At 55.1% G+C, this 26551-nt stretch overlaps 7 protein-coding genes across 7 annotated transcripts; 2 read left to right on the forward strand and 5 right to left on the reverse strand.

Annotated features, from left to right (window-relative positions):
• Positions 1 to 422: 422 nt before the first annotated feature.
• On the reverse strand, positions 423 to 6533 carry IUM83_00869 (SWR1 complex bromodomain subunit bdf1; the record flags this gene model as incomplete). The annotated part of the gene is made up of 6 exons (XM_067924675.1): positions 423 to 459; positions 540 to 3928; positions 4024 to 4259; positions 4932 to 4988; positions 5057 to 5286; positions 5365 to 6533. 6 exons carry the CDS (start codon positions 6531 to 6533, stop codon positions 423 to 425), a joined length of 5118 nt encoding a protein of 1705 aa, XP_067788653.1.
• Positions 6534 to 6832: 299 nt separating this feature from the next.
• Positions 6833 to 7660, reverse strand: IUM83_00870 (Myosin-like protein; the record flags this gene model as incomplete). The annotated part of the gene is made up of 5 exons (XM_067924676.1): positions 6833 to 6991; positions 7056 to 7205; positions 7286 to 7336; positions 7412 to 7459; positions 7526 to 7660. The coding sequence occupies 5 exons, from the start codon at positions 7658 to 7660 to the stop codon at positions 6833 to 6835; spliced, it is 543 nt and encodes a 180-aa protein (XP_067789184.1).
• A 235-nt stretch (positions 7661 to 7895) lies between these two features.
• Positions 7896 to 8396, reverse strand: IUM83_00871 (uncharacterized protein; the record flags this gene model as incomplete). Its single annotated transcript, XM_067924677.1, has 1 exon — positions 7896 to 8396. The coding sequence occupies one exon, from the start codon at positions 8394 to 8396 to the stop codon at positions 7896 to 7898; it is 501 nt and encodes a 166-aa protein (XP_067789183.1).
• Positions 8397 to 10927: 2531 nt separating this feature from the next.
• Positions 10928 to 12655, forward strand: IUM83_00872 (2-isopropylmalate synthase; the record flags this gene model as incomplete). Its single annotated transcript, XM_067924678.1, has 1 exon — positions 10928 to 12655. One exon carries the CDS (start codon positions 10928 to 10930, stop codon positions 12653 to 12655), a length of 1728 nt encoding a protein of 575 aa, XP_067789182.1.
• A 266-nt stretch (positions 12656 to 12921) lies between these two features.
• IUM83_00873 (Acyl-CoA-binding domain-containing protein 2) lies at positions 12922 to 18762 on the reverse strand (the record flags this gene model as incomplete). The annotated part of the gene is made up of 1 exon (XM_067924679.1): positions 12922 to 18762. The coding sequence occupies one exon, from the start codon at positions 18760 to 18762 to the stop codon at positions 12922 to 12924; it is 5841 nt and encodes a 1946-aa protein (XP_067789181.1).
• Positions 18763 to 19420: 658 nt separating this feature from the next.
• IUM83_00874 (Acyl-CoA-binding domain-containing protein 2) lies at positions 19421 to 20039 on the reverse strand (the record flags this gene model as incomplete). The annotated part of the gene is made up of 2 exons (XM_067924680.1): positions 19421 to 19450; positions 19521 to 20039. The coding sequence occupies 2 exons, from the start codon at positions 20037 to 20039 to the stop codon at positions 19421 to 19423; spliced, it is 549 nt and encodes a 182-aa protein (XP_067789180.1).
• Positions 20040 to 21580: 1541 nt separating this feature from the next.
• Positions 21581 to 26482, forward strand: IUM83_00875 (p-type atpase (p-atpase) superfamily; the record flags this gene model as incomplete). Its single annotated transcript, XM_067924681.1, has 2 exons — positions 21581 to 21795; positions 21904 to 26482. 2 exons carry the CDS (start codon positions 21581 to 21583, stop codon positions 26480 to 26482), a joined length of 4794 nt encoding a protein of 1597 aa, XP_067789179.1.
• Positions 26483 to 26551: the final 69 nt, after the last annotated feature.

A 26551-nucleotide genomic window follows, 5' to 3' on the forward strand; every position in this document is an offset into this window, starting at 1 on the left:
CCGGTGGAATTGGCTCGGCTAACTCATTCTCCAAGAGGCTTGGATAAACGTGCCGAAGCCATTCTTCGCGAACACAGCGCTCGTAAACTTGGCATGGCATTCTGGGAAAGCATGTCCGGTCGTGTCTCCAACCAGTTGACGAATGCTCTCGCTCGCGGCCTTTTGTGGGCGTGTTCAAGCTCCATCCAGCCGAGGCATGCCTAGAGACAAGGTGTCCACAGGAGCGATAGAATAGCAATGTGAGAGACAAAGACAAAGTCTCACAGCACGAGGCCGGCTCTAGTCGTGTTCATTTTGCGAGCGAACGTGCACACATTTGGTACAGTCCAGCATTGCTCAAGTAGATCACTCTCCGGTGTTAGCATTTATGCAGTGCAGTTTATCAACGTCTGCATCGGGGGTCTGGGAACATCTATCTCGATCTATGCCCGATGTCCACTACGGGGAAACTCCGCCTCCCTGTTATGTGAAAGTACAACAAACAAAGCGTTAGAATGCAGCCCGACATCATGTCCAAACTTTCATGCCACACTTCGTACCATGGGTTAATGCGATTGTCATCTGAACCGTCATCTTCGTCCCACGTAATGCGGAGTGCCTCCCATGGCAGCATTCCATGCTCATCGAACGGTAAGGATCCTGCCGTCACGCCTCCATAGTATTCGCCTGGGTAACCTTGAGGGTTGCGAAACAACATACGGAACTTTTCTCCGCAATGCCACGTACGGCTCACCGCCCACGCATAACGGCTGATATCCACTATGTACTCAGGCAGTCGGTTTTCGAGGCGCAAGATGGTAACTATCACACTGGTAGGAAGCTCCGTTGTTGCTGCCTTCATCGGTTCCAATTCGTCCTGCTTAGGTGGGCACTGCTTCTCGAGGGACAACGTGGTGTCACTTTTGGCGGATGCGGCATCCAAGCTTTCTTCGCACGCTCGAATTTCTTTGCTCCACTTTTTGATTTGACCATCTGCGACGTGTACCAAATTGTGGGCCAACGGCGGCAGCGTAGGGAACCGACCTTCGCAAAAGAGCTGACAGTTGTCGCGCATAAGCCGTAGGTCGGTCATAAATTCAGCGGCATTGTTGTACTCAAGGTTGCCAGCCTTCTGAGTCATTTTTCCAAGATCCATCGGATGCAAGATGATCTCCTTGTACTGCGGAAATTCGCGATCTGACACAGGCTCCAAGAACGGACCGGCATCAGCTAGCATTTTTAACTTGGCGAGAACCCGCAGAAATACTCGGGCAAGCCTTTGTTCTCGGGATGGTAGAGAGCACAAAAGTGCTCCAGCCTTACCAACACATTCGTGTTTTGCCATTTCTGAAATTGGCTTCAACACTGCCAACGCGTACGGATCACCTCCACCGTGGTGATACGATACTTTTTCCACTGTACAAATCACTGTCGTATTGCGAACAGGAGTATCGCTCTTCTGCGTGAAACGTTTTTTCTTCGATTTCTCGTCTTCTTTCAACGCGAGCGCATGACCATCTCCAAAGTAAACAACAATTTTCCCAGTCTCGGGAATAAAGTTTCTGGTCTCTTTGGGACGCAGCTTGAGCCATTCTCGTCGATCCAAGCGGATGTGTAGGTCCATGAAGGCCTCGACGTTGATAAACTCCTCTAGCAGCAAATGCAACAAAAATACAAGCTGCGCGTATGTACAAGAACCCTCCAGTGCCAATCGCCACTCATGTCGTTTTCTTTGCCACGAAGGCCGGATCGTCTCGACGCCCGAATTTAAAGCCGCCACTGCGGCACTCTCCAGTTCAGCGAACAAATCAAGTTGTTCTTTGAACGATTTCGCCTCCTCCAGACGACTGGGCCACGTCTGTCTACCCACCCATGAAGTAGGCAGTGTGTTAGTGTTTTCCAGATGCTGCTTCAGACAAAGCAGCATCTTGCGGGATATATCGTTCGACTTGATAACCTTGTCTTCGTCGGTAATGGTCATGGTTTCACTCTTACTTGCGCCACCCGGAAGAGGGAACATTTGCAACTCGATACCGCCCTTGGTATTCCAGACAATCTCCGCTGCGGATTCTCCGTCTTGTTTTTCTTCGGCTTCAGCAAAAGCAGCGATAAGTGTGTCCTTAACTTCTTGAAGCCTCGTTAGCAGATCCAGCTCACGGATACCCTTAGGATTCAGCCAGTCCAGAATCTCCAGAAGTTGAGCCTTGCTACTGCAAACCACAAAATCTCCTGAATCTGCACGCTCGATAAACAGCCGCGGCTTAGTATCATGCTTGAACATATAGTAAGAGTTGTGATAACGGTCTCTTCCCAAGGGGGACTCGCGAATAACAATCGAGCTTAATTCGCTCGCCATTTCCTCCGCTTGAATCTTCTTTTCTTGTTCCAAGTTTTTTTCATCCTCAATTTTCTCCGACTGAATGTCCTCGAAAAACTTCCCAATGAACTCATGCCGACGCTTAATCCCTTCAGAGAATACGTTGTGTGAGTTAGGATGGATCCCTTGATTAGCACAATCCCTTCTGAACGCAAGCTCCCTTTCACGCCGCATTCTGTCCGAGTGTTTTCTCCGCGAGTCCAAATCAGCTGCACGCTTCCTGTGGTTTCGATGAATCAGCATTTCCTGCTCCACTTGAGATGCCATGTAAGTTCGAATGCTAGTCAACGTCAAGAACTCCGAGCAAATCCATGAGAGAGCGCCAATTTTGTACGATGTAGGGAGTACATGAAACTCCGAGCAATATAATCCATACACAACATCGGCGTACTGGAATGATTTGAGCTTCTCCGCTGACGGGTCTTGTAGCACCTCTTTTGCCTTCTTGCAACCTTCAATTCTGTCTTGGTTCGCACGAACGCGGCCAACCACGAAACGCTCGTAATCTTGCTCGAACACATCAGACAACGCTAAAGCAGCGCGGCCCACTTCCGACTCCTCTCCATTGTATAGTACAGCATTATCCCACACCAAACGAATATCCTCTGCGAAATGATCGTATTCATCAGGTCCTTCGTAGCCTCCCGAATCGATCTTCTTTTTGATTGTTCCTAGGTCCATGGGGTTCTTGATGATCTGCAAGTAGTCTTCAAGGCCCTTTAGATTTGTATCAACCGGGGCGTTAAAGGGAGCCGAGTTATTTTGCATGTACAGTGTCTGTCGAACAATTTCGCATCCCACTAAAGGCTCCACATGGCCAATGGAAGGGTCGATTCCCAAATCCTTAGACATCAATTGGCGAAGAATTTCTTGCCATGTCACTGCGTTCAGCATGTCGCCGTAGGCACGCTCGCACATTCCATAGGTTCTTTCACAATTCACAAATAGATCCGATACTTTAATGTTGCCTTCAACGACTAGATCATCCATGAGCGACATAAACGACTTTTCAGACAAGATAACTCGCAGGAATGCCATGAAGATCCGGGTCAAACCAACGTGGGTTCCATCATCACAACGAGTTGTGATACACTCCACTAGCGCCTCTAAGGAAATAGACTCGAGCCCTACGAAATCCTTGAACGTACAAATTGTTTGCCACGCCATGATTAACTCGCCAAGCAGAGGACCGTCAACACCCTTCAGACTGGAGCACGCCAAGGGCATGCTGTTAGCATCAACCGCCTCTCCATCCAGTAGTCTCAGATCTTCGACAGGGTATCTCAGTTCTTCCTCTTTGTGCTTTCGCTCCTCTTCACGTTCGTCCTTCACCCGTTGCCTTTCGTTTTCAACGCGTTGCTTTTTTCGGAGACGCTCGTTTTCTCGCTTAGCGCGACGCACTTCCCGTTCAGCCATCTCCTTTTGGTGTCTCGCCATACGCAAGGTGTAATTTTCGTGCAAGCGATGAAGTTGTTTGAAAAACATTGACTCCAGATACACTTCCTTGTCAGGAAACAGGTTACATATCTGGGCCCGGATGAATGGGTAATTTTTCACGAGAAACCAGGCAGACTGCAAAACAACGAGTTTTTCGATGTCAATAAGTTAGAACGTGATAAGCAACGATCCTCATACCAAATAAATGCACTATGCAAAAGCAACCGTACCACTCGATATCTGCCCTTTAAAGACAGCTCGATAATCTGCTGAAGAGTGGCCCGGTAAGACACCTTCTTGTTGATTGGGAGCCACTCCTTCAAAACGTACGCCACCAGATAACTAGCCTCAAATAAATGACGGACATGCTTAAAAGTCGGACGATACGACGAGTGCGGCAACAATCCGGAAAGCGGTCCTGCGATCTTGTACCAGGCGTGCGGGGTGACAACCCACAACGTTGGGTCTCCCTCAGCATAGTCAAGGCACCAATCGGTAATTTCAGGAAGCCATACGCGGGCACGAGCATATCCCGGGGGATGACGGTAGCCACACTCCATCAAGTTAAGCTCATCAGAAGTACCCTTCGCACTAACCTCAACGGCTTGGTCCGTACGCATGAGCTCGACTACATCAGCTGGTAAACCTGCGTTTCTTGAATCCACTCGAGTACTCGGTCGGCGTGGTGCTCTTTCGGCTGCAGACGTTTTCGTTTCAACTACACTTTGAGATAAGTGTTTAGCTTGAACTGTCGCTGGGCCCATCGTTGACGACCGCCGGCTTCCAGTAGTCATGCCTTCTCCACTTTCAGCACCACTACCACCTGACGAAGAGGAGTTACCCGAGTCCATGTCGTTGTCACTTCCACTTCCACTAGAGCTACTAGTGGCAGACGATAGGAGCTCGCTATCATTTTCGTCATCTGAACCTCCAATAGATCCACTTCGACCGGAACGAATATCTTCATCGTCAGAGGTTAGATTGCTACCGCCACTATCCGAATCAGATTGGCCATCCATTTGGGATAGTTGGTTCGGATAAAACGGGCTGGGGAAACGATACACGCTGGACCGATGAAAAATACTCCGTTTTGACGCTTGAGAGGGCTTATGCAGCCCTTCGTCGAACTCGCCATCACCTTGGTACATTCTCTCGTCCTCGACCTTTGCACGTTTGCTGTCACTATTGCTACCAGCTGCAAAGACATGGCAGTACATATATGAGAACATCATAACGAAGAACAACTTGGAGCGAATGACCTACGTTTGGGGCGTGCTCTCGATTTTGACACAGGTGACTTTGCAGGAGTGGAAGATGAAGAATCCGCACGAGGACGCTTCTTGGAGCGTGAAGGAAACGCTGGGGACGCAAGAATGGGTTTCATCGGCAGTGGACGCTCTGCCAAAGGTAAATGTTCTACGATCGTGCCGAACCCCATAATTTTAGGCCGTTGCTCCTTTGGTCGGTCTAGTATTTCGAGGCTGATAGATTTGCTGCAAGACACCAAATTGTTAGATAAACACATTAGTTTATAGTGCCTTCCATCAGAAACAGCTGAACAATTGGCGTACCCATTTTCATCGCAGAAGAAAAACATGTCCAAAAGACGGAGTGTGTCTCCTCCGTGCGCGTAAGGGTCATTGAAGTGTGCTGGGATGTTTTCTTCGATAGTTTCCTCGGGATTATCGCCGATGAGAGCAGGGTCCACAAGTGAAAGTTCTTTAGCGCCACGCACTTCGCCTGCGGGAACTGTTGGGCCTGTGGGAATCAACTTGGGCAAGATAGGATGACCAACCGGAACAAGCGGTGCTGCAGATAGCACTCCGTTGACTTGCGCCGCGGGAGCAGCACCAAGACCAGCGACAGCGCTTTGAACACGAGGAGCAGGCTGTTTCTTCTTTGTCGATCTCGCTCCCGCTGCAGGCTTTGCCTTCTTAGCTGCCGCTGCAGGAGCTCGCGCTCTTTTAGTAGGATCTGCTGCCTGAAAGTTCATCGTACCTCGACTACCAACCGCCGGTGCGTCGAGCGCAGCCGCGCCGCCACTCTTAGCAATGAACCCGGGCGGGAGCTTCAGCGTCACCTTCAGTGACGACGGACTCACCTCGTCCGTTTTCTTTTTCGTCGCAGCTCTCCGCTTCGGAGGTCTGGCTGCAGCAGGAGGAGGAGGAGGAGCTCTCGACGCTGCAGCCGCAGCCGCTCCCACATCAGCTGGGGCAGGTGGCGGTGGTGGGGGCACTGGCAACGATGCCTCCGAGTCCGACATATCCGACGAGTCTGAGCTCGAGCTGTCACTGAATGAGCTGTTGCTGGACGAGTCCTCGGCCGGAGGCGGCGGAGGCGGCGGCGGCGGCGGGGGCGGGGCGCTCGGCGGCGCCGCTACAGGCGCAGGCTTCGCCGCCTTCTTCGCCTTCCCGTTGCTCTTCGCCGGAGACCTCCTCGGAGCCGCGGGCTTGGTCACTTTCTTCTTCGCCTTCTTCGGCGTCCCCCCGCCGTCCAGGTCCGAGTCGTCGTCGTAGTCCGAGAGCTCCTGCTTCCCCGCGCGCGCCCGAGGGCCCGCCTTCTTCCGCACGGAGGCCCGGGGCGCGTCCGAGTCCGACTCCGACTCCGCCGAGGACGACGAGACGGCCGAGGAGCTCGAGGACGACGACAGGTCGTCCGAGTCCGACGACAGGCTCGACGAGCTGCTCGAGTCCATGTACTTGGCGCTCATCTCCACCGACATGATGTCCGCGAGCGCCATCTTCCCCTCTCGCTCTCGCGCCGGTAACGATCGCCGCCGGTCTCGCTTACTTTAGGCCGGCCGCCCGGTCCGCGCTCTTGTCTTGTCGCTCTTGTGCGCGTGCAGCCACGAAAATCTTCGCGCAGAGTGAAGGTCATTATCGACTTGGACGGGGAAGGCAGCTTGGTATGGGAATTTGTATGGGGGCCCCTCCCCCTCTGCTTCTCCGAGCGAAACCAGGAATGCCCGCAGGCTATTTTGAGGTCAAGTGATTTAGTGGCGAGTTTTCAAGGACATTTTTAGCATTTATCAGTAGCGAATTAGAGCTGCGGCCGCAGGGGGCTCATGCCGCCGTTGCTGCTCGTGCCTGCGTGCGTGGGGGTCGAGGACGAGCGCCGCTCCAGGCTTTCCTCTCTCGCGCGCTCCAGGATGTGCCGCTTGATGTCCAGGAACGAGTCGATGATCTCGTCTTGGACGAGCTGCCGACAGCAAAATAGTTGAGGTCAATAAATACCACAGCAGCAATTCCAGTTGCGCTCGTACCAGCGGGCAACTGTGCAATATGGACATCATGTAGTAGCCGAGGTCGCGCTGCCGCTTGTCCACGAAGTCGGCCGAGAGTGACGACCCGATGTACTTCTTGCTCGGCAGGAATGGGAACATAGGCGCTCGCGACGGATACTTCTCGCGCAGCTGTACATACATCATTCAACCGGCAGCGAGCATGTCAGACTTGGTACAGGCATGCACCCACGGCCGCTCGAAATGCTTACCAGAATGTCGATCGCACAGAACTCGCGATAGCGCCGCACGACGTCCCAGATCTGCGTGGTAACAACGTCGCCACATTCAGCTGCACGTCACTCAATACATGCAGCTCAACACCGCTGCATACAAACCTCTGGTGTCCCATTGCGCTCGATCCACGAGCAGCGTAAAATATATTCCTGCAGACAAACAGCACTACGATGAGCATCCACGCGAGAGGCAGTCGTGAAGAGCAGGCCTCGCACCGTGTAGAACTTGCCGCAGTCCAGGTCCAGCGACTCCTGGCTACCCAAAACTTCCACGCGGAAGTCGCCCTGCAGGCTCGCGCCGCTGCTCGGCCGCTGCCGAGGCTGCGTCTGGGGCGATAGCGACAACGACATTTACCTCTTGTGCGGTGCTTTGTTGCTGTTGTCGCGCGATCGTGAGAATCTTATCGCGTGCACTGCTGAAGCGCATGTGAACTGCGTTGCGTCATGAGGCAAGTGCCTTGACCACCTCAACCGAGCTGAGTCAGCAGCACAACGGAAACGCACACCATTGCTTGTACGAGCTCAAATTACAGTAGCTTCCACTATCAACCTAGACAGCGCACGCATGACAGTCCTCGGAGACGTTTTAATCGCTAAAGTCTGACTCGTCCGAGTCGAAGGCGGCTGCAGTGGCGGGGCCGAAGAGGAGCGGTAGCGGCTTCTTCGTGATCTTGGCAGGGGAGTCCCGCTCGATGGGGACCTCGACTGTCTGGGTCTCACCCCACGTTACTGTCTTTCGCCGGCTGACGCTTGAACGAGACGGCGACGACAGACGCTCACCAAACAAGTTTTCAGCTTCCTCGAAACTCCTGGTCGAGGATGCAGGCGAAACCGGTGCAACGAGGGCGTCCAGGCCATTCTCTTTGTGTGGTTGCTTCTTTTTAGGGGAAGCCTTGATAAGCTCACCAAAGAGGTTTTCGGCGCGGAATTCTTCTTCGCTGTCGCTTGGAGTAGCGGGCTCGACGCGTTTCCCAACAACTGGATCCGGAGCGATCACTTGTACTGTCCGAGCTTTCGGTTGCATTTGAATAGGACCAGCCACAGCAATGTTGATCACAGGTGGCGCCGCTTCTTGCGGTTCTGGCATGGGCTCGGCAGGCTTAGTCGCTTCGTTCTTGGCCGCTTTCACGCCCGCCACAGGCTTGACCACCGTTGGCTTCTCCTGAGTCGAAATAGCAGCTAGCGATGATTGAGCTGCAGAACCAAACGCCTGTCTGATTGGAGAAATACTGTTGTTGGTAGCAGTGGCGACAAGCTGGGAAGTAGATGTGCTACAGGTGCGTTCGGTCGCAATGCCAGTCGGTTCCACCTTATCTTTCGCCTCGGTAGGAGAGGTTGGTACTGGAGACGACGACTCTTTCACTGCTATTTCAGTCGTTGCTGACATACTTCTCGCTGCAGCAGCCTCAGGAGGCAAGGTTGCCATCGTAACAGCATTCGATGAGATCTCTGGCTTGGCCGACTCCGTCGTATTTGGCAGCTGCAACTCTCGTAGCTCATGCCTCAGAGCCTCTTCATGTTGCACCAGATAGGTTTTGGCAGTAAGAAGCAACGTATTCCCCTTCAAAACATCCGGCTGAACGCTCAGCAGACAGGGAACCAGTTGCAACGCACGAATTGGTCCGAAATCCTTGATCAGCGTGTCCAGATAGGCGTGTGAATCCATAAAATCGGTTCCAAATAGCCGCGAGTTCACCTTGAACTCCTCGAGTCGTGCCTTATTTTTCTTCAGCAGCTTGCGCACCACTTTCTTTATATTTTTCTCCATTTCGACGGCGACGTTGTCATAGACCGAGGGCACTTCGACGGGAAGCGTTGGAACTGCATCAACTGGTAGAAGAAGTCGGAACGGATCGATTTCAGAACGCATTCGGTGGCCCTGGTTCTCTCGTTCGGGGCGGGCTGCAGTAGCTGCGGAGCTAGGAGACCTCGGTCCTAGGACCTCTCGAGCTGGGGGAAATACGAGAGGCTTGGAAGTGCAGGGCGATACTTGTGCACTAACTTGGGCAGGTGTGGTGACCGCGGCTGACATTTTTTCCATGTTTTCGACCGCATGAACCGGCGGCGAGGGCTTCGGCTCGTGCTGAGGTTCCACGCGCTCTTCCAGCTTGCGGTCGGTCTCGGAGTCGTCGGTGCTGCACGAAGAGCTGGATACGTCTGAGCTATTCGAATGTTGCTTGGTAACAACAGGTGCGGCTGGAGCGGAGGGTGTAACTCGGCGACGAGGCGGTGGGGGCGCAGCAGGTGGGGCTTTCTTGGCCTCGAACATTGCTCGAGCAGACTGGAATGCAGACACTGTCTTAACTACCGGTACCGGAGCAGGATGTGCTGGTGCCGCAGCCACCGGGGAATGGGGCGGAGCGTCGACTTTGGCAGGCGGAGGCCATCTCTTCACAGGTGCACGCACGGTCGTCGAAGCAACTGGCGCCGGCGCAACGTTGTTGAGCCAGCGCAGAGACACGTTCTGCCGGACCGGGGACGAGTGGGTGTCGCTGTCCAGCCGCCGCGCAGGCAGCGGCCGAGTCGCCATGCTAGCGGAATGGGGCAGCGGGGCCCGACGTCCAGCGGGCGCAGTGTGTTTATGCTTTTCGAGCGCAACATGGCGCACCACGGCGTAACGGTCTTCCGGCAGGTACCCGAATTCAGGTACACTCGGTTTACGGGCTCATGTACCCGAATTACGGTACAGCACGGCAGCGACCTCGCTCCCAGCAGCGCTGCTCAACACCTCGCAGGCTAAATGCACCGAGAGCTGGCCAAGCTATTGCTGCCCGGTGAGCACATTGTCTCCAGCACTTGCATTGCCATCGTTCGCCCAAGGCCCAGGTTGAAGGCAAACATCTGATGAGACCTCAAGGAAAGCCAGCAGAGGATTGGGCACCACAAGCGTGTTCGCTGCGCATGCAGGGGCTGCTGAGCACGTCGGTCGCGACTCAGTGCAAGCTCCACGCAAATCGTACATCATGGCCAAGCATTACGGGCCAAGGCAAGCGCTGGTAGTGAAGGCGCTTTCCAGTGAGGACGTCGTTCAAGGCTTGCAGACCCCCTGCCGACAGGAAAAATCGCATGGCAGACGCAAGTCGCAAACGCGAGTCCATGCGGTCGCGCTGTCCTCGATCCCGCGCTGCTGGGAGGCACGTTCCCTTGCCTCATGTTGAACTTGTTGGTCGCCTCGCGCTGCTCTCCGTGAGCGCCAGCTCCTCGGCAGCCTCCTTCCTTCCTCGATGGTCGTCGCCGGGCCACCTATCCTCGGCCGACGTTGAAGCTGGCAATGTTTAATACCTTCCTTGCTGCTGCTCGCCTCCACGACAACAATCTTGTGGTGGCGTGAAGCACCGGCACTGCTGTCGCCATGGGAATTTTGCGCGTCCCTTTTGCGCCACACCGTGTGTACATAACGTCGCTACCATTGGCCAAAAAGCGGTCGCGAGCGGATCCCATTGGACCGCTTCAAGATCGCCGCCAACGGATACTGGTGGTGCGTGGCAGCCTCTGCACGGCCAAGTCCCATGTTTGAGCAATCTCCCTCAAACTGCAACCAGCGGCGGGGCCTCGAGCCTCCCATTCTGCAATCTGCGCACGTCTCGAGACCTGCACTCCTCCACCCCACCAGTCAGCATGATGCAGGCGATCGCCAAGCGCTCGGCCCGCGCCCACGCCCGCCGCGCCTTCTCGAACGCGGCCGCCGCCTCCGCCGAGGCCGGCAAGGAGCGCCTCGTGATCTTCGACACGACGCTGCGCGACGGCGAGCAGTCGCCCGGCGCCACGCTCAACTTCAAGGAGAAGCTGGACATCGCCCGCGGCCTGAGCGCGCTGGGCGTGGACGTGTGCGAGGCCGGCTTCCCCATCTCGTCGCCCGGCGACTTCGACGCCGTGTCGGCCATCGCCAAGGAGATCGGCCCGATCACGGCCAACCGCGCCACGGGCGAGCCCATGACCATCTGCGGCCTCGCGCGCGCCATGGAGAAGGACATCCAGCGCTGCTACGACGCCGTCAAGCACGCGCCCAAGCACCGCATCCACACGTTCCTGGCCACGTCCGACATCCACCTCAAGTACAAGCTCAAGATCTCGCGCGACGAGTGCATCCGCCGCGCCGTGGACGCCGTCAAGTTCGCCAAGAGCCTCACCCCGGACGTCGAGTTCTCCACGGAGGACGCCGGTCGCAGTGACCCCGACTTCCTGTGCGAGGTGCTCGCCGAGGTCATCAAGGCCGGCGCCACCACGCTCAACATCCCCGACACGGTCGGCTACACGGTGCCCGGAGAGTACGGCTCGCTCTTCAGCTACCTGATCGAGAACACGGAGGGCAGCGACAAGGCCGTCTTCTCCACGCACTGCCACAACGACCTGGGTCTGGCCACGGCCAACACCCTGGCTGCGGTGCAGGGCGGAGCGCGTCAGGTGGAGGTCACGATCAACGGTATCGGTGAGCGTGCCGGTAACACGGCGCTCGAGGAGCTGGTGATGGCCCTGAAGACTCGCCCGCAGCACTTCCCCGTCTACACGAGCGTGGACTCGACGCAGATCACGCGCTGCAGCCGCATGGTCAGCCACTACACTGGCATGTCCATCCAGCCCAATAAGGCCATCGTGGGCTCCAACGCCTTCGCCCACGAGTCCGGTATCCACCAGGACGGTGTGCTGAAGCACCAGGCTACGTACGAGATCATGCTGCCGGAGTCGGTCGGTCTCAGCGAGAACAAGATGGTGCTCGGCAAGCACTCTGGCCGCCACGCGTACAGCAAGCGTCTCCAGCAGCTCGGCTACACCAACCTCACCCCCGAGGAGCTCGACTACTACGTGGAGAAGTTCAAAGTGCTGGCTGACGAGAAGAAGACGGTCACGGACGCTGACATGGAGGCGATTGTTTCGGATGAGCTGTTCAAGCCGGAGGTCTTCTGGACGCTGCAGTCTGTGCACGTGACTGCCGGCAACCTCGTGAAGCCGACCGCCACGGTCACGCTTGCGCACAAGGACGGCCAGGAGGTGAGCGAGGCTGCCATGGGCACTGGTCCGATTGACGCTATCTACGTTGCCATCAAGCGCGCTACTGGCATGGACAGCATCAAGCTGAACGACTTCTCCGTGGAGAGTGTGACGGATGGCACGTACGCTCTGGGTGAGGTGACCGTGCGGGTGCAGGAGGAGAAGGAAGAGGAGGAGAAGACGGAGGACGAGAAGCACGTGAACGCGCAGACGGGTGTGACGCGTGACCGCCAGTTCGTCGGCCACGGTGCTAACACTGACATCCTCGTGGCGTCGGCTACGGCCTACGTCAACGCCGTGAACCGCATGATGGCTTCCCAGGCTCGTGTTGTCGCCGAGGCTCGGGTGGACGCCTAAGATTACGAGAATACAACATCCAATTAACAAGGAGCTCGCGCGAAGCAACCATGGATTCCAGCAAGGAATTGTCGTGGGCAAGACCCAGAGGGAATCGCTTGGATTGTGGCGGCGGGCGCCGTACTTGTGTATTATCTAATCGGTGGTGAAGGCTTCATTACACCAGCAGAATGAACAGCAAAAATATATCGTCCATGTTCGCTATCGATGCGACCTGGAGCGAATGCCTCTACCAACTTGTTGCTTGATGCTGCCTGCGATTCATATCATTCGGCCGCAAGCCCATCGTAGGGGGTGAGGCCGCTGTTGTTTTCGATGGTGTCGTCGGCGCCATGCGCGATCAGGTACTCGCCCAGGACACCTTCGCCGTCATAAGCCATCGCGAAGTGGAGAGGTGTGTTACCCTGTGCGTTCCGGTGGTTCACATTGGCTCGACGTGTGACTAACAGTTCTACCATGCGTTGATTCACGTTCTGGCAGGCGAGCAACAGCAACGTGTTTCCCTTGTCGTCCTCGCTATCAATCGGAAAGCCAGCATCGAGACTATCTACAAGCCGCTTCATCCGTCCGTGGCGTGCTTGTGAGAACACGGTGTCTACCTCCAAGGAGATCTCTTCTCCTCCCGCGGGCTCCTGTCCACGGGCTCGTGCTGCGTTTGCCTCGTGCTTGACAGCATCCAGGTGCGCTCGCTCAGCCGCCGTCAGTGGCAGCAATTTGTTGCGGGCGGCCAGGAGTTTGCGGACGTGGAGCTTGTGTGATACACCGAGAACCTCGGCCATGTCTTCGGCGCGGAGCTCAATGAGGAACTCGCCATCCACCGCACCCTCGCGGAATGCAGCCTTGTACTGTGGCAAGGACAAACTGTCGAGCCATCGGCCTACGTCGTCGACGGTCCAGGCGCGCAGTTCCTCTGGCAAAGGCTGTTGTTTTCCAGGAGCCAACGCTTCTTCTTCTTCGCGTTGCTGCTGTGCCAGCTCCTGCTGCTTGCGCTGGGCCACAGTCGTGAGCAAATTGCTGATGGCATCCCCACCAGCCTTCTTCTTCGCCAGAGCTGCAGTGACCGGCGTAATGTTGGCAGCAGCCGCGGCAGCTGCAGCAGTGGCGGCAGTCTCTGCTGTGGTGGTGATGGCCGCCGCGGTTGTGTCGGCGTTGATATCACGTAGGTTTTTGAGCATGTTAAGAGAGCTGAAGTACGACAACGACATCGACATGAACTGGAACTTCATGAGCTCCTCCGTGGATTCGAACATGGCTTGTGACCGCGCTTCATGTTCGCGCGCCTTAGCTGCTGTGGCCGCCGCTGCCGCTGCCGAAGTGGCAGTAGCCGTCTCAAGCTCGATACCCTTTTCGCGCAAGTTTTCAAGCTCCAGCTTCTGCTCTTCCAACAGCTCCATCAAGTGGCGCTGCAGACGTGCGAACTCGCGATCCTTTCGCATGCGAGTCTGCTCCATGTCGGCCAGACGCTCTTCCAGCGCGGCTAATGCTTCTCGCTTTCGTTGCACCTCAGCAAATGCCCCAGCAAATTCAGCCTCCAGATCGCGCTTCTTCTTCTCGCGCTCGCTGCGCTTGATGCTGAGTGCCATCTCCACAGCGTAGGCATCGGCTTGGCGCTTTTTGAGAGCCTCCTTCGACTCGAACACATTTTCTGCTCCGAGTTCGTAGGGAGCAGCGTCATTATTGTCTGTCGAAGAAGCTTCAGGCACTCCGCTGCCCAGAGGTTGCTGCTGTGGCGACGAACGATGGTTGTGCAGTAAGCCTTCGACGCCACCAGCATGCAGTCGCTCAGCTTCGTGTGTCAACTCGCGTACGTCAGCGTCGAGCTGATCAATCTCCTGCAGCTCGCGTTCCAGCACTGCCAGCTCTTTCTCGGCTTCACGAAGCTCGTTGTGCACAGCACTAACCTGACGTTCGGCTGCCTCTTGTGCACGGTGGAGTGCGTCCAGCTCGCTTTGTTGCCGTTCAAATGCCTGCTTTGAGCCTTCAATTAGCTGTAGCCCAAGCGCCAGTCTTTCAGCTCCAGGCGGTGCATCGCGCCACTGCTTCTTGCGCGCAGCCTCTCGACGTCCTAACAGACCACGATACATCCGCTGGATCTCCAACGCTGCAAGCTCGGAGAAGCGAACGTTGAGAAACTCCCCGCGCGCAACGTACATTCGCCAGGTAGCCTGCAGCTTGGCAGCATTTCGGTCCTGAAATCGACGACGGTCGAGCTCCTTGCGCAGTCTTCGGGCACGTTTGCGTCCAAGGTGACCCCGATATACTCGCTCTAGCATCCGTGCCTTACTTTCTCGCCGTTTTGCGCGGTAAGCAACACGACACGAGAAGCCTCGGAAGACGGTCTCGATGAGTATGGCGGCATGCAATCGTCTAGCAGCCTCTTCTTTCTCTTCAAACAACCGCCGAAATCGTCGACGTCCCAGCCGTCCTCGAGCAATTCTCACGATTTCACCACCCGCGAAATTCTTGACACGCTCTTGCTGCCTTTCACGTCGAATTCGATCAACTCGACGCGCTGCTAAGAACCGACGGATGTACTTCTGCACCCGCGTGGCTTGTGCGTCTCGCCTCCGTCGCAACTCGCGTTTCATGTTGGACTCATTCGCCCGAGTGTCTTCGCGAAAGTCCTGCTGAAGGGAAGAGCGCACCTCGTCATATTGGTCACCCGTCAGGTGGCTCCCTGCCACTAGACCAGGGCCGAAAGCTCGTTTCTTTTGCTCCCGGCGTTTTCGAGCTTGTTCTTCCGCTTCGAGTTGATCGAACATGCTCGGGAGCTCTGGTTGTTCGCGAATGTGCTGTCGCGTAGTCTCGACAGATGGAGCCAGCAACGCAATCGGGGAAGCCACTGCAGGACCAGGCATCTCGATGGATGGCTCTAGTATCAATGGAGGTGCAGACGATGGTACTTCTGAGGCAGAGGAGTTCACAGCCAGCACTGCTTCATCCTTTTCTAGCTGCTCCAGATCCCGCTGCTGAGACGCAGCAAACCGTTCTGCCTGTTGAGCTTGTAATTGCGCTTCAAGAGCAGCTAGCCGCTCACGATCTTCTTGCTCCCATTCGCGCCGCCTCCGTTCCTGCTCTTCACGCAGAGCAGCCATGCGCTCCTCAGTTGCAGCCCGATGTTTTTGACGTTGCTCCTCTGCTTCTTTCTCGAGACGCTTTTCTTCAGCTCGAATTTTGGCTCGCACGTTTTCGATATCGTCGTCCACCCGGGTAGCTCTGCTCGCTTCGTTTTGCTGGGAGATTGGGGGTGTTTGGTCTTCGTAATTCCTGTCCGACGTTTGCTGTGGATGCAATACCACGGCAGGAAGAGCAGGTGGCAATAGCATACCCAGGGACACGACCGATTGCGTTATTGGGATCTCAGCAGCTTTGACAGTCGGGGTGGTCTCACCTTTTGTGGTAGTCTCCGCGGCTAACTCACCCGCAAGCTGCTGCTTTTGTTGGTGTTGAAGCGATGTTTTCTTCTCATACTCGGCCTTCTGGACCTCGTGAGTGCGTAGTGCTTGCTGGAACGCGCATTCAGACTTTTCGAGCTGAAGCTCATACGGAGATTTGCGTACGTGTTCAGGCGATGACGCTGGGTCTATAATGGAGGACGATATGGGTTTCTCAGAAATTGGTGCGGCTCGTGATTCTAGTGTACTCGTCGCAAGTTGGTCTGATTGGTTTTGGGAGGCTTGTCGATCTGCTTCCTTTCTTACTGCCACCTTTGTTTGCTCCTGCTTCTTGGTCGGTGCTGTTTCACGGTTATCTACATTCTCCATTGCAATACGCTCTTTGTCGGATGGGTCCATTTGGCAATTCACAAGCATCTCGATCACCTCTGTTACGTAGTTTTTTGCTTCCTGGCGCAGCTCGTGTCCGGCACGCAGCCATGATACAAAGGCACTGTTGGGTGTAGCTAGTGCTTTCCGCAACTGTGCACGGGTCTTCGAACGCAGGTCGCTCGTATGCGGTTGTTGGTGCGACCAAACATGCTGAACGCTAGAACGGCCTTGGAGGAAGGGGTCAACATTGGTGGGGGATACCAACGTGTTCTCCACGGATTGAACGAGAACAATAGGTACACCAATCTCTGCAAGTTGGGAGCCTAGGTCCACGTGGCGAAGTGCACCGCGGCACAAACGGATACGGCCATCAAGTGTGATAGCATTGGTCACCGCTGTATAAATGCTGAGAGCTAGATTCATGTCGACCTTGCGCAGGTAGCCCTCGGAAAAGAGGAACTTGGAGAAGAAAGACACGGGCAAATCAGGTCGAGTCGGTGGTAGGCATGCGAACACGTTCACTGCACTGTGCAGCACTGCTGCCAACTGCGAATCTACGCTCGCGAAACCATTGAACAGCGCGAGCGATTGCAAATATTCGTCGTAGCTCTTGCCATACAGCACTGTATAACACGTGGCCACATTTGCACCATTGCCAAAGCCAACAATGTGAAATGGGGCACCAGTGGTGACGAACTGAGTGGTGTGCTGCAGGAAATTCAGCAGCTCATGCACTCGACGAGCGAGCCACATATTGTTGAGCACGAGCTTGTCTTCTTCACGAGCTTGGTCGTCAACTGCATAGGCAGAGCCCGACTGGCCTGGGAAATTGAACAACAACGCTCGAGCGCCCTCGTTTCGCGCAACTATGGGTCGGAAGAACACGCGAGTACTTTCAAATGTGTCGAACAGGTCATGGAATACCACGAGGTTGCACTTGACAGTCTCGCCGATGGGTTGACCAATAACAGCGTATGGAATTTGCGTGACTCCGTCCTGGCAGGTGAACACACCGTCTGCTGTGTTTCCCACAGCTCCATCTTGAAGTCCCGATGGTGCCGCAAGGCGCGCCATTTGTTGAGCTTGGATGGCTCGGCGAGCAGCTTGTTTTTGCTGAGATTGGCGTCGCGTTTTGGATAATGCATCTTCATTGCCGAAGCCGTTTGTCTTTCTTCGCTTCGCTGTCGTATTTTCACGATGTGCACCTTTCAGTTGGGCTGTGTCAACGCCGGGTGGCAGGATCTCCGGCTTGAGTAAGCATAGCAAGCGTCGAGTCTCGAAGTCTTTCATTTGCAGTCTATGCTTCCACGCGTACGCTTGCAATACAGCCCGAATCCAGTCACAGAATCTAGCAGCACATGAGCTGATGGGGGCGATCTGTGCTGGTGTAAAGAGCGGATTACGAGCGTGCGCTGCTGCCTGCAGCACAGCCCGCTCAGAGAGAGCCTCCAAGTCAACGCGGTGGAGTCGCGAGAGAAGTTTGTCTTGGGAAACCACTCGCTTGACTTCGCCCCAGTCTTCCCCTCGTGACCCTAGAAGTAGAGCTCCCAGCGCACTCAATACCATCGCTACGGCAGGATGTGGATTCACAAAGCTGTACAGTTCTGCAGCATCCTTTTTGGTAATTGCTGCAGCCACGCTAGAGGTCTGCGCCCACACATGCTTCCAGACATACTGCAAACTATCTGTCACCGCGTTTTCGATCTTGTCATCATTATTATCAGCACTTGTGCCAGCTGCGCCATCATCACCGTCGTCGTAGTAGTTCTCATTTTCTTCTTCCTCACCTCTTTCGGCAATAGGAAGCTCCTGGATACGCCTTGAAGCACGGTCATTCATATTCTGTTTGTCTGGACTGCGACGATTTGGACTAGTTTTTGGACGCTGCGCAATTTGATCCAGAGCCTCCATTCGAACTTTTTCGACTAGAGTGTAAAACTCATAGCAGTTGGCGCAGACCTGCACGTCCCGGTAATAGTACCCTGGAAATGTGACCCCGAGCGGTTCGCCGTCTCCGTAGTATGCCTCTGCAAGATAGTCGCCGTCTTCACCACTCTGATATCGTCGGATGAAGAGGTCCACAAGTTGTTTTTCGGCTCGAGTTTGCGCCACCAACTTGAACGGGATCGTATACGTCAATGGCATTGCTTCGGCACGTTGAAGTCGCTGTGGTGACGATGGTTTTCGTTGTTCGGCTAATCGTCCCAACAAGTCGTCCATGCGATGAGCTTCCATAAAGGCGCTTGCTGCAGCTGTAGCGGTAGCAACACTTGTTCGGCGCCGGCCCTTCCTGGCATGCCCTGCTAGCTCGCGGAAAGTAGACGCCTTCTTACGCTCCATTCGTCGGGCGGTCAACTCGGCAATTGACATGCTACAGAAGTCTCCGCAACAACCGCGCTTTTGGCTGGACATTAAGTGAGCTGCTGATACGGTGCGCCGCCGACCTCGAGACAATGACGATGTAGCTGGAAGAAAAGATAGAGCTTCGTCCCAGTCATTTGAGCTGCGTAGCTCGAGGTTGACACGGCGTCTACCCCCTAAGTCCCCGAGCGGATCCAAGCGAGCCATAGCATTCGACGACGCGGCTAGTATGCGGCCCGAACTTCTGTTGGACTGCGGCCTGGGAGCTGCCATGATAGCCTCAACCACCCGTTCGTCGGGTGCTCGCAGGCTGTCAGCACGGGCACGGGCTATGAGTCTTTCGTTCATGGCTCGAGGTCCCTCATAGGAGCTTGGAAACGGTGACACGAGTGCCTCCGGAAACGTTGGGCCAGAAGGTAGCGCCACCGCTGCCGAAATGGTCTCACAAGTGGATGTCCGCCACAATTGCAGCTTCCCGCTTTCGTCCACAATGAAAAGGGATACGCAGCGTGCTACCCGACACTTCTTGTTTTTCTCGAGAAACCCGACGTAATGATGTACTAATTCGTTGACGCTGGTGTTCAACTTGACATCCTTGCTAGCAATCCGCTGCCCACCGAGTGCCAACCAGAACAGTTTACCCTGCACACGGCCGCTCTTGTGAAGTCTGCACAGCAACGATAAGCTCAAAATGATCAGGAAGCGTAGAAACAAAGTTTGCATTCGGCCACACGTACGTACGTGAATTCGTGTTCGAGATTGGCGTAGCAAGCGGGATCCAGTTCACCGCGAGGACGAACGAATGTGCTGATGGCGGCACTACAGGCACTGCTGGAGGCGAGCGAATTCAAAAATGTCAATAGGTCTGGTGCCGTTAAGAAGGGGACGGCACCCGGCGCATCGTTCTTCTCGAACCAACACACAGCAACTGGTCGAGTTGCGGAATCCAGCGTGGGGACTGCACCCCCGAATTCGTCGGCGAACTGCACGAAAGCGCGGTGCACCTGCTCCGGCGTGAGTTTGCTCTGCGGTTTGCGGCGTACGATGCCTGCGTCTGTGTAGTACCAGGACCAAATCTGCTGCTTGTCCACGAACACGCTCTCCACCACGTGCACGCAGCACTCGCTTTTGTCTCGCCCCACGAGCGCTGCGCAGACCCACGCCCAGGAGCGGGTCGTACGCGGCTCCCTCTCCAAGTCCACCGCAGGCAAAATTTCGCGCAGGATCTGGATCTGGCCATGCTGCTGCTGCTTCATTGCCCCAGCGACGATCGGCCGAGTGCCGCCGCTTGTGAGAGTGTCTGCGGCGGTTGCAACATGAGTGATGCCTCATTACCGGTATTTATAGTCGTCCTAGATGGTAGTAGCACCACCAAGATGGCAAGGTGAGCGCGGCTGGCTGTAGCTTGACGGACGGATTGGGGGGGGGCATTGGCACCGAGTGGTAATTGTTGAACTGTTTAGCTGGTTGCGACTTGGTCTTGGTCCGTGAGCTGAGAGAACATCGAGCAATGCGGCTTGCTATATTATTATCCGATCTCAGCGAACGTCTTCTACCATACTCGGCGTCACTGCTTTCTGCTACATCTGTCTGGTAACGTGGCCTGCAGGTGTGGGCAACGTGGCCAGCAAGTTGAAGTGGGCGTAGCCATTTTGTGTGGACTAGAAACCGCTGCAGCGTTACGGTGGTCGTTTCCTAATCCTAATCAGCCCTCATCAACATTTCGGCGAGCTGACTGGGGCTCAACGTGACAGTGCCTACCATTATGAGCAAGAAGCTAGCTGCCAGATGCAAATAGTACGAGTAGCTTAGCAGGATTTCGCTACCGTTGGACAGAAGCAGCGACGATCGCCCAGTATCCACCCGCACAAGACCATAAGATGACGGCGGATTAGAGCGAGAGGCAGCCAAAAGAAGCAATCTCATTGAGATTCTCAATACCAGCGCCTCAACACCCGCACGTATCGCACTGCGCCGTAGATTCGGGAATCCCGAGACTTGGGGTCCGGAAAGCAACACGGATCGTTGTGCACGGCCATGCAAGTAGCGCTCAACCCCCCCCTCCAGGCCGAGGCACGAAAAGATCGATCCGGTTGAAGGTGATCGCTGCCAGAAACTTGTTGACCCTCTTGATGTCGCCCGCTGGGAGCAAGTTGCCTTTTTTGCGGCAGTCCTCGCGCAAATCGGGGCGGAGTCGAGGGATCCTGGCGGGAACGAACGACCTTACCACAATGATGCGTTTGTAACTTCGCGGCGCGCGCGCCGCCAAATTGCTGCCGCAGCAGCAGCAGCAGCAGCGTCAGCACTGCTGCCTGCTCGAGACTCCAGCCTGGGGTGATGATCTCCTGATGCCACAACAACAACAACAACAAATAACCAACGGACGGCAAAGGATCCAGTCTGGCATAAGCTTCACGCCCCCCAAAAAGCAAGTAATCGCAATACCATCATCAGGCATGAAACTGCGTTATGACATGTTTAGAAACCTTTCGCAGTATCAGCTATAACCTCTCCTATGACATAACCTCGTGCAGCAGCATTCCCGCCCAGTTTCGTGCGCGTGATTACACTTTTTCTATTTCGACCCGCGGGCTAGGGTCGGAGCCTTCGCGCAACTTAGTGCGACACGGAGCGCTGGCTTGAGGAGAGAGGGTCTCTCTTCGGCCGTCGGCTTGTTCCGCATTATTGCAGCGAGCTGGCAGCTCTCAGAATAACCAGCAGGCTTGCTCGCGCCGGCTGCGTCTCCCCCCCGCAGAGCAGAGCAGAGCAGAGTAGCCGCCCGCGAGCACACGCAGCCATGAGGGTCGAGTTCGCGGTGCCCTCGCCCTCCGACAGCTCCGCCGACTACCAGCTGGACATGCCCGCGTCTGCCGCGGACGGCGCGGCGCCGGCCTCCGCCTCGCAGCCGCCGACGTCGCAGCACAAGAACCTGCGGCGCGCCAACACGTTCACGGGCGTGCCCAACGAGGAGGAGCAGCGCAACATCATCTCGCTGCGGTACCGAGCCGACAGGTAACAACACCATTTAAAGTTTTTTTTATCTATGTTTTTATTTGACGCAGAAAGTGACGAACGCTTTTTATTAATTTTTTTATTTCAATTTGTTTTATTTGCACGCAGTATGGCGGACTCGGTGGCGTCCGACACCAAGCCCAACGCGGAGACGAAGCTCTGGAACCTGTTCGAGAAGGTCTTCTGCTTTCTCAAGGGCATGACCATCTACCAGACGCGCCGCCGCCTCAAGTTCACGATGGTGTCGCAGACCATCATCAACTCGCTGCGTATTTTCCCCATCATCCTGGGGCTGAGCTTCCAGGCCACGGTGCCCGTGATCATCCTGTACGTGACGCTGGTGCTGGGCTGGCACGGCACCAAGTTCCTCGTGCCCAAGTTCCTGCTCAGCTACAAGATCGGCATGCAGATCACGCTGGTCGTGGACGTCATCTGGTATTTCAAGGGATACAACGGCAAGCTCAACAGCGTCAGCAGCGGCACGTCCGTGCTGCTGCAGGGCTTCTTCTCCATCCTGCTCACCATGCTCAACATCACGGGCTTCATGTACGGCTGGAAGCTCCGGCGCATCGTCAAGGCCGTGCAGAACCAGCGCGAGTGCGACCGCGCGGCGCTGGCCACGACAATGCCCTCTCCGCAGCGCGCCAACTCGCTGCACCAGACGCTGTCAATTAACCCGTCCGCCGAGGTGGACGAGGACGATGGCCCGTCCGCACAACGGAAAATAGTGGTCGGCCCGGGCGTCCCGAACAACAGGTTGCGACGCAGTCAGTCAGGGGTGTCGGTCCAGGTGCCCGATGTGTTGAAGACCAAGAAGCGGCGGATGAAGGAGGCGGAGGCGCAGGGGGAAGCCCCTGTGTTCTGCTCCAACCTCATCATCACGAGCAAGTACACGTACTACAACTTCCTGTTCGTCTTTCTCAAGATGCAATTCAGCCGACTCGCCAACTTGTACACGACCATTGTGGTGGCGCTGTGTTTCTTCGACTTCTCGCCGGTGAGCCCCGTGGCTAGTCTTACGCCCCTGCTGATTGTGTTCGCGACATCTGCGCTGAAGGACGTAAGCGAGGACCTTCGTCGTCAGAAGGGTGATGCATTAGTAAACTCCAGACCGGCGCATATCATTCGCCGTGACGTGCTCAACGAAGTGATGCATATTGACGGCACATGGCAGGATATTGAAGTGGGGGACGTGTTGCTATTAAAGGATGGCGATCAGGTGCCGGCAGACTGTATCCTGCTAGCTACAAGCCGACCTGATGGCCGATGCTACGTAGAAACGGCGAATTTGGATGGCGAAACCAATCTCAAGATCCGACAGGTCGCCAGCTGCACGAAACATTTTCTGACCGCTGAAGAGATCTTGGAGCAGCACAAACTTGAGGTGGAGTGCGACGTGCCCAACAAGGATCTCTTTTACTTCGATGGCGTGTTGAGACTCGGAAAGATTGGGGATGAGGCTGTCGTGGATGCCAGCAAAGAAGATACCGACACCAGTTTGACGATGGACAATTTGATTTTGCGTGGCAGTGAGAGCCGCAACGCGGAGTGGACGCTTGGGCTTGTGATCTACACAGGCAAAGAAACAAAGGTCCAAATGAACTCTGTCGCTGTGCCGCTGAAGCGTAGCTTTGTGGAGAAGACCTTGGATACCATGTTCGTGCTGGTGCTGATGTTGCTCTTTGGAATTTCGATTGCTTGCACGTTGGGAAACAACAACTGGAATCTGGATTTGGCCGATGATAAGACTCCATGGTATATCAAGGAAGACTCGAACGGATACATCTTCTTGAGTTACGTGATCTTGTTTAACAATTTGATCCCGCTTTCGATGTATGTGACGATGGAAGGCGTGCGTTTTGTCCACGCGCGTTACATCGAGAATGATTTGGAAATGTATGATTCAAAAACAGACACTCCAGCCCAGGTTCGCAACAGCAATATCAACGAAGATCTCGGTCAAATTCAGTACATTTTTTCGGATAAGACGGGAACGCTGACTTGCAACGAAATGATATTTGCAAAGTGTACCATCGGAGGACTGCGCTACAATGACATTGAGGTGGACCCCGCGAAACCAGCGAGACCTGGCACTCGTTTCAATGACGGACGCTTGATCGCGCGCTTGAACTCAAACCATTCGACGAAGAAGGAAATCCACGATTTCCTGTTGCTACTCACGATCTGCAACACTGTGATCCCGGAAACTAATGTCCCCACGTCGGCTACATCCAGCAGCGACTCGTGTTCAGTTGAGACTCCAACCATCAAGTACAACGCGTCGTCCCCCGATGAAGAGGCGCTTGTGCTGGCCGCAGCCGATCTCGGCTACATTCTCGAATCACGTGATGGTCCGATATGCAACACACTCATTCAGGGACGGCCCATGTCGTTCGAAATTCTGAATGTGCTGGAGTTTAACAGCGACCGGAAACGCATGTCAGTGATTGTGCGTTTTCCTGACGGAAGTATTGTACTCTACTGCAAGGGTGCCGATGACATCATTTTTGATCTGCTCTCGAAGTCTCAGCCACAAGGTGTGGCACATGTGACTCGTGGTCACCTCCAGGAATATGCTTCGGAGGGTCTTCGTACGCTTACAACTGCCATGCGTCGTCTTACCCAACAGGAGTACGACCAGTGGAGTCACCTGTACCGTCAGGCTGAATTGTCCATGGAGGGACGTGCCTCAAAGATTGCCAAGGTGTCGGCCATTATTGAGGTCGAGTTGACGTTGCTCGGTGCAACAGCCATCGAAGATCGACTGCAAGACGGCGTCGAGGAGTCGATTTGCGCTTTGCGGAAAGCTGGCATTAAATTCTGGGTTCTTACGGGTGACAAGAAAGAAACTGCTCTTAGCATTGGCATGTCGTCGCATGTGATCGATGATAACATGGATGTGATTGTGCTGGGCCAGCGCGACAAGGGATCCTTGCGTGCGAGGCTCGAAGAGCTGTACGTTGACCTTGTTGAGGACAAATGGGGGTCAGATGAAACCTCGTCAGCCACTAGTGTTTTGTGGGAGGCCTTGAAGCGAGCAATTCTATATCTGTGGGATCTTGTGAAGCTGGCTCTTGTTGGGCGCGATGAAGAAGCAGAGGCCCGGAAGAAGCGGAGGCGTTTACCTCGCCGCCAGCATGCTGGCATTGATAATACGCCGGCAGATAGCCCTGTTCACTACGACGAAGTATATCCGGCACTACCGAACCGCGACCTATCTGAGAACAGCTTCGAGCGTGGTTTATGCGACCATGATTTTGAGCCGAAGACGGATACGATGACGGGTGGTACTGGTAGTATGAGCAGCGGAGACTACATCGATGAGGAGTTGGAATTTGCCATGGTGATCGATGGCAAGACACTTGCTCTGGTGCTGGATGACGACATTAAGTATCTGTTTTTGGCGGTGGCAACACAGTGCAAATCGGTGATTTGCTGCCGCTGCTCTCCGTCCCAAAAGGCGTCCGTGGTGAAACTCGTTACAGAACCTACACTCATGTTTTCTCCCGGCAATATCACGCTTGCAATTGGTGACGGTGCCAATGATGTACCTATGATCCAGGCTGCGAACGTGGGTGTTGGTATCAGTGGCAAAGAAGGCCGACAAGCTGTTCTCTCCAGCGACTATTCGATTGCAGAGTTCCAGTATCTGAAACGTCTACTCCTAGTTCACGGCAACTACAGCTACAAGAGAATCTCGAAGCTTATCCTGTTTTCATTCATGAAGAATGTGGCGCTGTCACTATCAAACTTCTTCTTGGCGATAGAGACGATGTACAGTGGTTTGCTGATGTATTTCAGCATCTTCTTTACGCTTTACAATGCGCTGTTTACAACGATCCCGATCGTTATTATCGCGATGTACAACCAGGACGTGTCCCCTGCCGTGCTTATGCAGTACCCGACCCTGTACGTGAACGGTCTCAAGAACAGATCTTTCAATTGGCTTTCCTTCTTCGGCTGGTGCGTGCTGGGTGTGTGGCATGCTTATGTGGTCTACGCGGTGCCATTCTTCACGAACGGCTCCATTGTTTGGTACTTCTCAAGTCGTTCAACGAACCTCGAATTTGACAAACGCGATCTCGGTCTTTGGGCGGATGGTGTAGCCTCATACACCTACTTGATCACAGCTTCAACGGCGCAAGTGTCCCTGATGACGAGCAACTGGACGAGGACTAACGTTGTTGCAACTGTTGGCACGCTCGTGTTCTACTATCTGTTCACAGCATTCTTTTGCTCTGTGTTTGGGTGGACCAAGACCGACTTTTATGATACAGAGGTGGGCTACGGTGTGGTGTCCCAGCTTGTGCGCGAAGCGTGGTTCTGGCTGGGCCTTCTGTTAGCAGTGGTGGTGGCTATTTTACCAAACTACATCGCCAAGGCTGGACGAGTTCTGTTCTACCCAGAGCCGTCGCACCTGATGCGTGAGTGGAATCGTCTGGCTAAGGGTGAAGACGCCGCGGTAGTGGTCGATTCCCCGCGCCTCGTTCGCCGTAACACGGGCTTTGCTTTTTCACACTGTCCTGGCGAGTCGGAGATGGCACTGGGCATCTATCGAAGCAGCAATACGCGGAATCAGACTCGCGCCGGGCCGATGTCCGACCTCTCCGATGTTGGCCTGCGAGTTCAGTCGCCATCGTCGTCTACTGCAGACGGGTCCTCGCCATCCCCAAAGGTATTGGAGTAGTCAGCCTGTCATACAAGTGTTGAAGAGGGCGTGTGCGGGTGCTCAGGATGGCACCATCATATCGCCCAG

Source organism: Phytophthora cinnamomi, assembly GCF_018691715.1.
Source record: "Phytophthora cinnamomi strain GKB4 chromosome Unknown Contig53, whole genome shotgun sequence".
Lineage (NCBI taxonomy): Eukaryota > Oomycota > Peronosporomycetes > Peronosporales > Peronosporaceae > Phytophthora > Phytophthora cinnamomi.